At 38.5% G+C, this 15,077-nt stretch overlaps 1 protein-coding gene across 1 annotated transcript in view; it reads right to left on the bottom strand.

Moving 5' to 3' along the window:
- SLC49A4 (solute carrier family 49 member 4) overlaps window positions 1–15,077 on the bottom strand; it is a 112,628-nt gene that overhangs the window by 74,560 nt on the left and 22,991 nt on the right. Inside the window, exon 3 of the mRNA XM_053565240.1 lies at window positions 2,838–3,103. Within this exon, the coding sequence (XP_053421215.1) occupies window positions 2,838–3,103 (266 nt within the window). The remainder of the gene's footprint in view (window positions 1–2,837; window positions 3,104–15,077) is intronic.

Genomic DNA, 15,077 nt, shown 5'->3' with positions numbered 1-15,077 from the left:
CTTGCCTTTTTTTTATTCTAGATGAAATGCATTCATTCAGTCTTTGTTAAATATGTTATCTGTGGGGTTTTCGTAGATGCTTTGAATTAGGCTGCACAAGCTCCTTTCTATTCCTAGTTTGTTCATTGTTTCTGTCTTGAAAGGGTGTTGGATTTATCATGTGCTTTTTCTGTATCTATTAAAAGTCATTTTTTTCTTTAATCTATTTATGTTATTTATATATATTGAGTTTTGAAGGTTAAACTAAATCTTTCATTCCTGGGATAAATCCCACTTGGTAATAGTATTTCAACCTTTTTGTGCGTTGCTGTATTTGGCTTGCTAGTATTTCTTCATGACTTTTGTGTCTACATTCATAAAAAAAAATTTATCTGTAGTTTACTTTTCTTATAGTGCCATTGTCTGAAGTAATTTAAGAGTCTTTAACCTCTTAAGTCTAGCAAAGCATATTTAATGGAATGAAGAATCATGGGACAATATTCCAAAAGGCAAACTGGCAAATATGAAAGCACTAGAGGAATACTGGGAAGCTCTGTGTGAGGGCTTCTTGACTGCATCGAAACCATGACCCAAAAGGATGTGCACAGCATCAAAACACGCCTAATGGCACTTAAAACCCAGTCATTTAAAAGATTCAGTCATTGCTTAGGCTTTCAATTAAAAAAACTGTATGGGGCGGCACCTGTGGCTCACTCAGTAAGGCGCCGGCCCCATATACCGAGGGTGACGGGTTCAAACCTGGTCCCAGCTGAACTGCAACCAAAAAATAGCCGGGCGTTGTGGCGGGCGCCTGTAGTCCCAGCTACTTGGGAGGCTGAGGCAAGAGAATCGCCTAAGCCCAGGAGTTGGAGGTTGCTGTGAGCTGTGTGAGGCCACGGCACTCTACCGAGGGCCATAAAGTGAGACTCTGTCTCTACAAAAAAACAAAAACAAAAACAAAAACAAAACAAAAAAAAACTGTATGACCACATCTGCTTTCACTTTTATTATTTTTACATTTCAAGTTTTTCCTTATCTATTGGGGGAGGGGGATAAATGCTTCCTATATTGCCACTACTCTTGCTTTCAGTTTTAAACTTTCTAAAATGTATGTTGAGGAGTAAATGTCATCATATAACTCTCTGACATAACAGTTCTTCAGAATGTGGCCTTTGCTTACATGGTGAACTTCAACCCCTCTAGCTGTGCTTAGAAGGGCTGCGGGGCCTGGCTTCCCTCTCTAGTGCCCTCTTCCTCATGCCTACTATCCGTGGCTCTCTCTCATCCTCCAGCTTCCATCTCAGATGCTCTATCTCCAGGAAGCTCTACTTCACCCTCAAAATCTGGGTGAGGGGCTCTTTGTCCAAACTCTGAGCACAAGTGTAGGCCTTGGATTTATACCACTCATCATTCTGTTTCACAACAATTCATTTATATGTCTGTATCATTCAGGGCAGTGTAAGAAGGAAAAATATCTATCTCAGTGTCTAGCACAGTAACAGAACCACAAAGGCTCAAAGTATGTTTGTTAAATTGGTAAGTGACTAAATAAATAAAAAGTTCAGCATAATCTGGTCCCTTATCCTTGTACCTTCATTTTTGGCCACTTGTAGCCTATACCCAAACACACACATTTACATTAGTCCAGCAATAAAAAACTGTGCATTTCCCTGGACATGCTGAACTCTTCCATAGCTTCCCTTCCTTTGTGGTTGCTGTTTCCTTTGTAAATACCCTAAACTACTTGAACACTTGGTGAACTCCTATGAAATTCTTACGTTTGTTTAATTATTACATTCTTGGTGAAGTCTTCTCTGACTCCTCTTCTCTAAACCCAGGCAAGTTATAGGTCCCAACCTCTATATATCTCTATTTGTATTATAACTATCTCACTATTGACCTTACCAGTTCCTAGTGATTAGCAAAGTGCTTAGTATATAGCAAATGCCCGAAATACAAGAGTGGACTAGGCAGAGGTTCACATTTGTCATCCTAGCCCTGTGGGATTCCAAGGTGGGAGGACTGCTTGAGACTAGGAGTTTGAGACCAACTCCACCAAATATAGAAAAACTAGCCAGGTGTGGTGGCACATGCCCCTAGCCAATGGTTCTCAACCTTCCTAACGCCTTGATGTATTTTCATTGTTACAAAGGGGTCGCAACCCACAGGTTGAGAACCACTGCCCTAGTCCCAGCTACTTGGGAGGTTGAGGCAAGAGAAATCACTTGAGCCCTGGAGCTGAAGGTTGCCTGGTGACAAAGTGAACTCTGTCTCAAAAAAAAAAAAAAAAAAAAAAGTAGACTAGGGCTCAGACTAGTACTCGACTCTAGAAATAAAAAGAGAAAGTATCTGGGAGGATGTTTGGGGAAGGTCAATATCCCAGATTAATACACTAAACACACAGAGAGTAGGGAATGAAGAGAAGAATAAAATGCAGGTGATCAAGGTACACAGGACAGAGAACATGGCAAATAATGGGAAGACTGCAACGGTGAAAATGGGATTAACATCTACTAATAGATGTTATTGTCAATCATGAGATTTAGTTTTATATGCTGATAAGATATTTAGAGAAGACAGAGAAAATATGTTATACAGTGCTTAACTGTAGATGGGGAGAAGAGTAAAATTAAGATATAACCTTCCATATAGCAAGAATACATTTTAAACTTAACTTCCTAGGAAGTGCCTAAGTTTTAAATAGGCATTTCCACATGAGATGATAAGGAAAGCACATTATGTACATATTTATGTTTTAGTCATCCTAAGTATTTCACATGAAGTGATCCGGTATACAAAAAGTAGAGGGCTGGGATAAAAGACAAAGAACAACAGGAAGAAAATAAACTTCAAATTACCTGCATATAATACAGTCTCTATGAGATCTTTAATATGAGCCCTGCTATTCTCTGAAGCAAGAAGAGGTGATGTCCCATTGGGAGCTGGAACAACAAGTGGTCCAACTAAAAATGCACAAGCTCCACCAAGATAACTGAGCATTGATGCAATTGCTGTGGCAGTGGCCCGTTCATCTGCAGAAAACCACGTCGTGGAAAGGAACGGTGCTGCATTCATTACAGTTGGGCCTGCCAATCCATTCAACATCTGTCCTCCATGAATTAATCTGGAATTAAAGAAATTAAAAGACTGTGAGGTATCTGAAGCAGACATTTTCTAATGTAAAAAGAAATTAGGCAAACAACAGTTTAAATATGGTAATAATTATATTTATCTAAAGAATTTAACACATCTAAAAGGTTTAGTTGACTTACCTTCTGAAAAGTATGTTGATTCTCTAAGAGGGTTATCAAATATAGTAATAACCACCATTTATTCATTTCACAATTATTTACTGAAGTCTCTGATTTGTGCCACACACCAAAGTACTTCTTATAACCTTGTTTAATTGTTACAATAACAGTATGTGGCCACTTTATTATCCCCAATTATTGAGATACGAAAGCTCAGGTTTAGAAAGATCACGAATCTTGCCCAAGGCTGGGCGCAGTGGCTCAGGCCTGTAATCCCAGCATTCTGGGAGGCCGAGGCAGTGTACACTGTTTGAACTTGGGAGCTCAAGAACAGCTTGAGCAAGAGTGAGACCTCATCTCTACTAAAAAATAGAAAACTGAGGCAAGAGAACCGTGGAGCCCAAGAGTTTGAGGTTGCGGTGAGCTATGATGCCATGGCACTCTACTTAGGGTGACAGAGGGAGACTGTTTCCAAAAAAAAAAAAAGAATCTTGCCCAAGTGCTTACAGACTAAGCTGAGATTTATTATCTAGGTCTGACTCCAAAATCCATATTCTTTCCATTAAACTGCCACTTATTAATTGAGCTCAACATTTCATACTTACTCTTTAGTAGGTGTTAGAAATTAAATAAAAAAGTTATTCTGGTATCTTTTAAGGGAAGAAAAATTGGTGGAGAAATTGCAGGACCTTGGTTCTGGCCAAACTCAGAGCTAGTCCTGGGCAATGTATAACCGTGTGGGACTCCATTTCTTCTATTAAATGAAGATACTGGTTTAAGTTCAATCCACATTTATTGAGATCTGTTTGGTGGAGGTACTGTAACCACAGGATCCCTTGGTCCCTTTCTCGTCTGCATACTTTGATTTTGACTTTAATTGTAAGGATGAGTGAAAAGTAGTGTCTTGCTTCCCTTCCACGTGTTTTCTTGCTCACCTTTTCTTGATAGTCTATCAAGCACACCTGTTCCTTGCTGACCAAATGCTTCACTCCAAATGCTCCCACCCCAACATACACATTCACATTTAATAACAGCTTTGGCAGGGAAAAGAAGCCAGAAGTCCAAAGAAGTATAGACAAGAAATGGAGGCACATCAACCTCTCTTGCTGTGGATTTAGAAGAAAGGGAAGGGACAGTACATGTGATGTTTTCATAATACTGGTTTTTTTTTTCCTTTTCCTGTTTGGCTTTTTAAGCGTCATGTGAGTCTCAAATCCTTTTTTTTTTTTTTTTTTGAGCAATTGCCATCTTAAGCCACTTAGAAAAAAAGTATTCTGAATGCAGAAAGATATGATAAACAAGTGTATGGGGAGAGGAAGGGCCCTAACATACAAGCAGAAGTGAGTGGGAGGTGAAACGTGGAATTAGGGCTGCCCATATCTGTCGTCATAAAAGTTAGAAGCTCTCCCACAGCAATTTCATCATAGAAATGTTCTTGCAGCAATGTCATTAAGTGGTTTTACCCATGACTCGTGATGGCACAACAATGAGACAGTGTGTGACCTCTCATAAAGGTAATGCTTTGATATTGAATACCTTTGATGAGGTGTTTGAAAGACTCATGTCAACTAAAAGGAGAAGGGTTAGAATAAATGATTATGACTGAAAATATAAGGGTAGAAGGTGAACATGGAAGAAATAATAGAAACAAACAAGAAACAATATGACTCCTTAGAGTTAAGATAAGTGTATACAAAACTTAAATTATTTCCAGGGCTTAACTCTTTGTTATCTTTCAGTGGAATCACAGAGTATTATTCCAGCAGCACACGTAGGAGTCACAGGAGGTGTGAGTTTGAGATAATGTTAGGGTTATCGGAGTTCAGTTTACTCAGTTCTTAGATCAGAATATTTCTTACTACAACATGCTATACATGTGTTCAAGCAGTATCCAAAGCAGGAATACCAGAAGGGACATTTAGATGAGTTCTCAGTTTAAAGGTCACTGAACTTGGGAGGCCAACGCTGGGCATATTAATTATCATCATTAAAACTCATTTCAGGAATTAAAACAGGCTGATGTGGTGTTTAAAAATTAATTATAAACACATGTCGTTTGCATTAAAAGCCATTATATACACATTATTTACAAATGAGCTCAGCAGGAAAACCTACAGGATCTTAGAATTAGCCTCTGAATTCATGAGAAACCTTACAGGAAAACCCAGTCTCACTTTTGCTAGCATCTTTTAGTTTTTCAGAACTTAATCCTCCTCCTTCTCACATTTATATCCCAGAGTCTCTCAGGGCTGGGCAGTTACTAATATGTTACAACTAGTTGTAAGCACTGTTATCTTGGTGACCATGATATTACATGAACTTATAATATCATGATTTTCACATTTGCCTGACACTATTTTCTACCATTACTATTAACTTACCCTATTTTATGAAATTAATTTGTAAAAACATATTTAAAAATAAAATTCTGCTTTAAGTTTAAAGTCTAGTTTTTTTATTTAATGGTAAGGCAAAATTAGAGGTATGTTTTTCTGGAAAAATTCTGGCCCTACAATATAATAAAATCATACAAACTCTTTACTATAAACTCTTTAAAATGATAATAAAGGAAATGAAATAATTATAAAATATTCAAGGTGCATTCATTATTTAATTTAGCAAACATGTATTGAGTATTCACTGTGTATTGGTAAGGCATGTGATAGGCTTATGAGAATGTAAAATTAAATGCTAAAGCCCTTGCCCATAAGAATAGGTTGTGGCCTATCAGCATTATAGGAGGAATACACCTATAAAGAAAAAGAAAGTAATAGTTAGGCCTGGCCCTAATGGTGGTGGAGCCTGTGACAAGAGCACAGACAGAAGCCCCAGCATGTCCTCCTTCTCTTCTGACCTCTGGCCCTGGCCTATAACATCAGGGGCTTCACCTGGAGGTGAAGGTGAAACTCTATCTATCCCCTTCCAAACAACTGCCGCTTAGTCACCCCTTAAGCCTAGGAAGTACAGACCAGGCATGCAGTCTCCCCTTGGAAGAGCAGATCTGGGAAACAGGCTTGTTACCAGGCCTGTTTCTGGAGTCTTGTGTAGCCAATGCCTAAACTAGCAGGTGGAGGAGAGGGTGCATACATCCCCTTGGCCCTAGAACTTTTCACCCATAGGGAATGGCAAGGCTGAAGGAAAGCCAGGACAGGACACTCTCAGCCATGAAGTCCAGGACAAGGATCTGGTGGCAGAACTGTAAGGTGGTACTGGCAATAACGGTGAGGAGATGGAGGAAGGATGGTCTGGAAAACTGCTAGGGTAATACAACAGGTATGGCTGGGTGAATGATTGGATATTGGGGTGTACCCATAACTCTGTAAAAATGTCTATTAAGTGGCTGAATATAGGCCAGACGGTAAGGAAAGAAGCCTGAGCTATGGGATATACATTGGGGTTTCACCAGGCTGGTTAACAAACACTAGAGAATATCATTTTTTAAATAGTCAGAGCAAGAAGAATCTAGAAAAATGATTGGAAAGGAAAAATCATAAGGCAGGGAAAAAATGAAAGAAGAAAGCCTCTGGGGAGAAGAGTTCAAAAAGATAAGAATGAGTGGTCAACGGTATCAAATCAAACAGAAAGATTGTTTATGATACTGAAATGTAACCACTGAATTCAACGAGGCAGAGGTTGTGAACTGAGTAGAAGCAGTTTCAGTGAAATATTGAGGATGAAAGTCAGAATTAAGAGGAAATAAAAATTTGGATTTAAACTATTCATTCTAGAAGAAACAGATGTAGGAACAAAAGTTAACAAATGAGGTACAGTGAACTGAAGCTTAGTGAACCAAAAAGAAAAAACACCCAACTCACATGAACAATCTGAACAGAAAAGTCTCTCTGCCTTCAAACATTAAAAAATAAAATGCAATTAGTTACTGTCCTCATGCTTTCTAAGCATTTGTGAAAGATGCTGGCTTTCAGAAACTTGAGCCCATGAGTTCAAGACCAGCCTGAGCAAAAGCAAGATCCTGTCTCTACTAAAAACAGAAAAAATTAGCTCGGTGTGGTGGTGTGTGTCTATAGTTCCAGCTACTTGGGAGGGTACAGCAGGAAGATCCTTTCAGGCCAGGAATTTGAGGTTGCAGTGAGCTATGCTGATGCCACTGCATTCTAGCCTGGGCAACAGAGTGAGACTCTGTCTCAAAAAAAAAGAAAAAAAAATTAATAAAAAGGAGAAGTGATTCACCATCTTCAGTAAAGAGAAGTCAATCATAATTTAATGCTAAATTTTCTATTTCATCCTTACATGCCTCAGTTTTATTTGGCTAAGCAAAAGTTAAGTTCCTTGTGGGTCAGGACTGTGGTTTCTCAATCTCCACAGGCCCCATTCCCATGGAGCTGAGGCAATGTGGATGTCCTCAGGAAGGCATGGACTGATCCAGGTACAGAGACCTGCAGTCACTGAAATGCGTTTCCAAAACCTCAAGAAGTTTCTAGATGCACACATCAGATCAGTACCATTTATAAATTGTTAAAAGTTTAAATTCAACAATACAAAAAACAAAATGATTAACAAGTCTTCTCAAAATAAACTTTAAACAAAGATGTTTTAGGATGGTAAAGCCAAAGTGGCATTACTGTCCAAGGACAGGGGACTTGGGCAGAAGTTAGGGGCATGAGGAGGCAGTCTCTCTCCCCAGCAACAAGCTCTGTAGCAGAAAGACTATTTCCAGAAGTAGGCTAGCTAACTCAGGGCATCAAACTCTGGCTGCCTGAGCAGTACCTCGGCACCTGGCGTCAGTCAAGGGTCTGACTGCACTTCCACTTCTGCACCAGTCAAGCTGGGAGAGCTGTCAGGGGCAGATGTGCTCCCTCCTTCTCCATCCCTGTCTCCTTGGGCTGACTTCTTACCTTCCTGCCCCTGTTCCTCCACCCCCCCCCCCAAACTCCCTTTTCTTTCCTCCTCAAGTTTTTTCATTTTCCCTTTTTTCTCCTTACCTGATTTGCCCATCCCTGAAAGCCAGGCAGAGTAGATAAGAGAAAGGAATGTCCCTAGCAGGCTGAGAGGAAGACTACTGTGAAGATGTCTGGGATTCTCCTGCGTTGGCCAAACTGAGATGGTTCAGACAGGGAGGACGGGGTGCTGCCCACTGGCATCAGGACTGCTGAGGCTGCTGGTCTGCGGCAGGCCTTGGAGAGGACCCAGAGAGGCCAGGAGAGGTGCCTAAGAGTCCTGCTGCTGTCCTGGGCACCTTCTGCCCTCAACAGTGCCCCGGCCCACAGAGCGGACAGGTCTGCAGTGGCATGTGAGATGGCACTAGCCCACAGTCGCATTCCGTTTCATATTTCTTAATGTACTATCGCTTTCAAACAAATGCCAATAGCCAAAGTTCAAACTACAGTTCATATTTTCTTAGATACTTGACATTTATCTTGCATTTAATATTCTGGTATCCTAACCTTTTGCTTTGTGACCACCTGGAACAAATATCTACAATTCTTAAATTTTATAATAATATGATGCTTTAGAATTAAAATATTTATAGCTGGAAGGGACTTCACACCTTACCTAGGTAACCCATCCCCTTCCAGAAAGGTTAATAACACATTTAAAATGACATGCATAATTTTATAACTTTCCTTTCTCTAAAAAGCACTGGAGAGAGCTACAATCATATAACTAGCTACTGGCTAAGCCAGGACTAGAAATCACAATTAGAACTGTGATTCACCAGTCTACAAATCTCTCCACTCTCTTACATGGTTTCATTCTGAAGGTTCTCTTTGGTGACAGTAATAATAAAAATCACTGAATGTTAAGAAAATCCAAGATTCTTAGAGCCAAAGGCTTGTAGCACTGGGCATATGTTTATTCTAAGATCCATTTTAGAAGTATATTATGACCTGCATTGGTGATAACATTAGAGTTGGCTTTTTAGAAACGTAACAGATATTTCCGCAGTGAAGTCCTGTATTCTTAAATTCTATGTATTTTTAATATGAAATAATTTACAATCCATAAAAATACTTATCTCTAAAACTCAGTATGACAACATTTCAGAAACTCTGAAAATTCCTAATTATCCCACATCAAATTAAACTCATGATTATCTACCCCAAGAAAAGACAGGGCAAAAACAAAACAAAACATTAGAGCTGTTATGAATTAACTGAAGGAAAAAGGAAGTTAGGAAAGAAGAAATAGAGATGACGCTAAAAAAGTAATGAGCCTTCTAAAGATTTTGTTATCATAGCCTCAGTTTTCTTCTATAAAAATTTTAATAATTTTGGCCAATTAGGAGTAGAATAAAAATATCTATTAAATACCCACTGTAGTTAGACACTAACAGGAATATAAACTTGGTCCTAAGGAAGTCTGTAATAATGACTTACCAAGTATCAGCTACAGAAGACAATACATAAAAAACAGTGAAAAGAATATCGGATAAGATATTAGAAGACTCAGCTTCTAGTCTTGGCTAAATTTATTAACTGTAAATATAATCTTTGGTGAATCACATTCCCTTTCTGTTTCAATTTCTCTGAAGATACTTTATCTGTCTCCCAGGATTTTTATTAAGGTCAAATACATAATCTTTCAGTAATACAGTGGGGAAAATGGCCTTACTCCTGCTCTGAGAGATGTTGACCTCCCTCCATTTTGTCTCATACCTTTTTCTTGTCACATAACTTTCATTTTGTCCTCTTAATTTCAAAGTATATATACTCATACTAGAAAATTTTGAAAAGAAATGCACAGACAAGAAAGAAATCATCTACAAATCTGATATCCCAATTCAGACAACCACTACTAATATTCTCACTTTCTGGCCTTTCTTTCTTTCAGTTTTTTTCCTCCAATGTGTCTCTCTCACTCAATCACTACTGAAGCATAGATGATCACAGATAGCATATTGAATGTACTTACCTATTCACTATATCATTATAACTTTAGCATCTTCTTTTTTTTCTTTTTTGAGGCAGGGTTTTCTTGTTTTGTCACTCCAGCTAGAGTTGCAGTGGCACCATCATAGCTCACTGCAGCCTTGAGTGATCCTCTTGTTTCAGTCTCCTGAGTAGCTGGTACTACAAGCATGCGCCATCAGGCCTGGCTAAGATTTTTTTTTTTTTTTTTTTAAGATAGGGTATTGTTATGTTGCCCAGGCTGGTGTTGAATTCCTGGTCTCAAATGATCCTTCCATATGTGAAACCCAGAATGCTGGGATTATAGGCATGAGACACTGTGCCCAGCCTAACAATTCTTTATAATGGCATTTGTTAATGGTTTTGTGATATCCTATATTACACAGACTTACAAAAATTCATTTAACCATTTTCCTAATGTTGGGTAGCTTTTTCCAATAACTATCTGCTGATATTAATAATGCTGGTGTGACAATGTTAGTTACTTTCCAGATTATTTCTTTAGAGTCAGTAAGTTAAAATGTATGAACCTTTTAGGCCTTACGAAATATACTCCCAAATTGTTTTTCAGAGGGGTTTGTTGTAATTTACATTCACAACAGTAGTGGTTGAGTGTATATGCTTTATCAGCATTGAGCACACACAAACACACAACTGGGTATGTTAGTTTCCTATTACTGTTTTAACAAGTTATCACAACTTAGTGTTAAAACAACACATTTATCTGACAGTTCTGTAAATCAGAAGTCCAACATGAGTCTCTACAGGTAAAATCAAGGTGCTAGTAGGGCTCTGTTCCTTTCCTGAGGTTCCAGGAAAGAATCTGCTGCTCACATTCCTTGGCTCGTGGCTCCCTTCCTCCATCTTCAAAACCAACAACTGCAACTTGAGCCCTTTTCTATTTCTTCTGACTTTCTTATAAGGACTTATGTGATTACACTGGGGCTTCCTGTATGATCCTGGATAATCTCCCTATTTTAAGACCAGCTGATTAGCAAGCTTAATTCCACCTGCAACCATAGTTCTCCTTTGCCATAGGACCTAATATATTCAGGAGATTGGAACATGCAGATGGCGGGGTTGGGGGGACATTATTCTCTTTACCACACTTGTTAGACCAAAAAACTGGTCTTTAATTTACATTAGTCCTTTTATGATTATTAGTCCTTTTTCTATTTATATTTCTGTATTTTCTTATTTTGAATGAATGCTTTATATATTTATCTACATTACCTTGTTACTGCTTTTACTTTGACAAATACTTTTTCCAGTTGGTCTATTTTTTTTGAAGCATATTTGTAAGTAGTCAAGTCTATCAATTTTTCTCTTTATAATTTTCCTTTATTTTCATATTTAGAAAAAATACCTTTCCCATGTAGAAACCAGATCAATTTCCCATATAGTTTTCCAGCTAAACCGTTTAGATTATCTGAATTTATTTTGATGCGTGGTATGAAGTAAGGATACAAAATGAACTTTTCCTCTCAAATTGGTAGCCAATATGCCTATGGTGTAGACAATTACCTATCCTCCAGTGTCTACTTAGTTACAGAGCACCCCAAGTTTTTGCCGGGGTAAACTACAACATACATTTCCCACCTGCAGCTAGCTCATTACTAAATTCAAGTCCATGACATTAGGGTGGGAAGACCTCAAGATCAACTCCATGAAGACAAGAAGCGCCCTTCCTGGCCTCCCTCCTCCTGAGGAATGCAGTGCGATTACAGTTCTAATGAACTGTTGAATATACTGTCAAGGTCATCTCCTTAGAGCAGCAGTTCTCAACCTGTGGGTCGTGACCCATGGGAACTGTATTAAAGGGCTGTGGCATTAGGAAGGTTGAGAACCACTGCCTTAGAGGAACAAGATATACAGAATGCAGGTCCCTAGATTCCCTTGTGGAGCAGAACTGCCTATATGCCTTGGCCTACCTGCTTATTCTGGACTATAGGAAAGAAATACTATCTTGTTTGAGCCACTGTATTTTGTGGTTTCCTCATTATAAAGCTGCTTAACTTGTTTTCTAATCAAGAACTTAGTTTAAGAATTGAGGTGCTGCATTCACAAAGACACAACGTGTTTGGAACTGACTTAGGGATTGGGCTGTAGGCTGTAAAGGCACATGGGCTGGTGACTTGTGGCTGCAGCAATACCAATGTTTGTGATGATCTGGGACTGGCTAGAAAAAAATCAGAACATTACTGTTTCCTGCCCCTTTACGATTTTAGGATGACGCTATGGGACAGAGATATGAAGCCAGGCAAGCATTAGCTGATTTGCAAGCAGAGGTGGAAAGACAAGAGCTCTGCTAAAGAGTTTCTCTTTCCCTGAGGCCTGCAATCTAAATTTAATGAGAATCCAGGAATTTGAAGCCTCAGGTTGCTTCTGAATCCAAATGGCAGGAAATAAAATGTTTTTCAGAGCCAGTCTAGTAGAAAGATTAGGTTAAGAGTGTAATTTTCCTAGCAGGCCTATTTTCAGATAGTATCAAGGTAGGCACCACTACATTGAGGAATGGGATGGGCTGAGCACAAAAGCTCATAAAGGTGTAAAAAACAGGTATAACCAGAACTACATATAATCAGAAGTATAACAAGTGTTTTACACACACACACTCGTATAATAGGTGTAAATAACCAGGAGTAAAACCAGTGGTTACAATTACCTGGAACCTACTAGATGTAAACAGACCAGAAGATTACTAAGTGTTTGAGGGAAGCATACATATTGCCAAGACACTACAAAACACTTTTATAAAAGTTTAAGGCTCTTAATCCATAAAGCAACCTTCAGCTTGCCAAACCAGCACCAAGCAGTGAAATGGGAAAGCCTTCACTGTGTAGCCCTCAAGAAGCACAGTGTGTCCAACAATCACTTCAGGTGTGGCCCCTGAAGATAATAGACTTAAATAAGAGACTGCCAGAGGACAAAGCCAAACCACAAACAACAATCAAATGAGTTTCTCTGAGAGCCACAATGATGAGACAGAACCCAGAGATTCTGGATTTCGAGGTGGATGCAATAACTGGACAGGACTTTGAGTTTTCTCCTTTGAGGAAGGATGAATATGTTCTCTGCATAGGAAGAGGGGAGTACATGAATACACAGCGGTATCTGATGCAGAGACTCCTAACTATCTCTACATACCTATTTTCCCTTCTTTCTTTTGTTGTAGCATCTGTGAGTTTAACTGGGTACATGGCTACTGAGCTCCATTGCCAACCTTTCTTGCAGATAGGTGTGACCTGGTAATAAGTCTGCACCAATGAGACTTGAGTAGAAATGATACATACAACCCCTGAGTCACCACCTAAAGATGTAGTCACTTGCCTTGGATGTCCTACTTTGCTTTCCCATGGGCTAGACACCTGCTTCTATGATGAGGACAAGGATATCACCCTAGGGGATGTTGGAGTAACAACAGAGAAGGAACTTAGGTCCCTGGAGGACCTTGTGGAACAAAGCTGCCTCGCTGCCTTGAAAAGCCCACTATCTTTTGAGAGAAAAATAAACTTCTGTCTTACTGAGCTTCTATATTTTTGGTCTCTTTCTACATAGCTTAGCCTGTACCTTACATACATAGACTATCAATAAATGCCTGTTGAATTATAAATTTAAATGATGAAATCTGAGAATCAACATGTTAGCCTTGTCTATGTCCTTTTGTCTTTCTATTCAATTTTCAAAAATTCTCATATATTTATGTATCAGTTGTCTGTCATACTTATAAATTATTTCTCCCAGTTTATACTATAATTTAACGATCTTTTTTGAAGCATAAAGGTTCATAATGTTGATACAGTCAAGATGTTAGCCTAACTCAGGTCCTATCACAAATAGGACACAAATAGGATTTCCCTTTGTGATTTCATTCACTGTTTTTATGCTTGAAAAAATGGAGTCTCTTTAGGGATAAGACTCATTTTCTCTCTGAATTGTTCATTTAAGGATAGAACAAAAGAAAAAAAGAACAGAAAATATTAATTTTCCCTTATTCTCTCTCATTTTAAACATGCAGTTCTCCAATCCCTCAGTCATACATTTTCATACATGGTAAACAGAAAATTTTATTTTCTAACATGTAATCAACTTACAAAAACACTTACCAGATAAACCTCCATTTAATAAAATAAGATTTATTTAGCAATCCTATTGATTTATGTTTTTTATTACATGTCAAATTATTATCAATATCTGCTTGATAATTGATATTATTATCAATATCTGCTTCTGGTCTATTTTTTTCCTATTAATCATTTTGTTGCAGATAAAATAAAAGTTTTAATTGTTTGTCCCCTTTTATTTTTTTAGAGACAGAGTCTCCCTTTATCACCCTTGGCAGAGTGCCGTGGCGTCACACAGCTCACAGCAACCTCCAACTCCTGGGCTTAGGCGATTCTCTTGCCTCAGCCTCCCGAGTAGCTAGCCTGCCACAATGCCCAGCTATTTTTTTGTTGCAGTTTGGCTGGGGCTGGGTTTGAACCCACCACCCTCGGTATATGGGGCTGGTGCCCTACTCACTGAGCCACAGGCGCCACCCTATTTGTCCCTTTTGTTATTAAGAGAAAAAAGCCAAGGGAAATCCTTATTTCAAAGAAAAGAATAAATAAATATTTGCAATATATTCCTTTTTTTTTTTTTTTACATTAGCTTGCCTTTATAAGCATTTAAAAAAATTGAGTTGAGATTAAGAAACTGGAAAACTATGGTTCCATAGCAACATAAATACATAAATGCATAAATACTATTCATGCATAGTATTCGCAGACTTCCAATCATAAAGAGAAAACTTAAAGCAAGTGTTCTTAGGGCCACAGTGAGAGAGGTACAATACATAAGGTTTTCCCTTCTATTTTTTTTTTCTTTTTTTAAATTTTTATTAAATCATAGCTGTGTACATTAATATGATCATGGGGCACCATACACTTGGTTCATAGATCATTTGACACATTTTCATCACACTAGTTAACATAGCTTT

The sequence above is a fragment of the Nycticebus coucang genome, chromosome 16 (assembly GCF_027406575.1).
Source record: "Nycticebus coucang isolate mNycCou1 chromosome 16, mNycCou1.pri, whole genome shotgun sequence".
NCBI classification, from domain to species: Eukaryota; Metazoa; Chordata; class Mammalia; order Primates; family Lorisidae; genus Nycticebus; species Nycticebus coucang.
The sequence above is the reverse complement of the archived record's forward strand: the minus strand, read 5'-3'. Positions and strand labels throughout refer to the sequence as shown.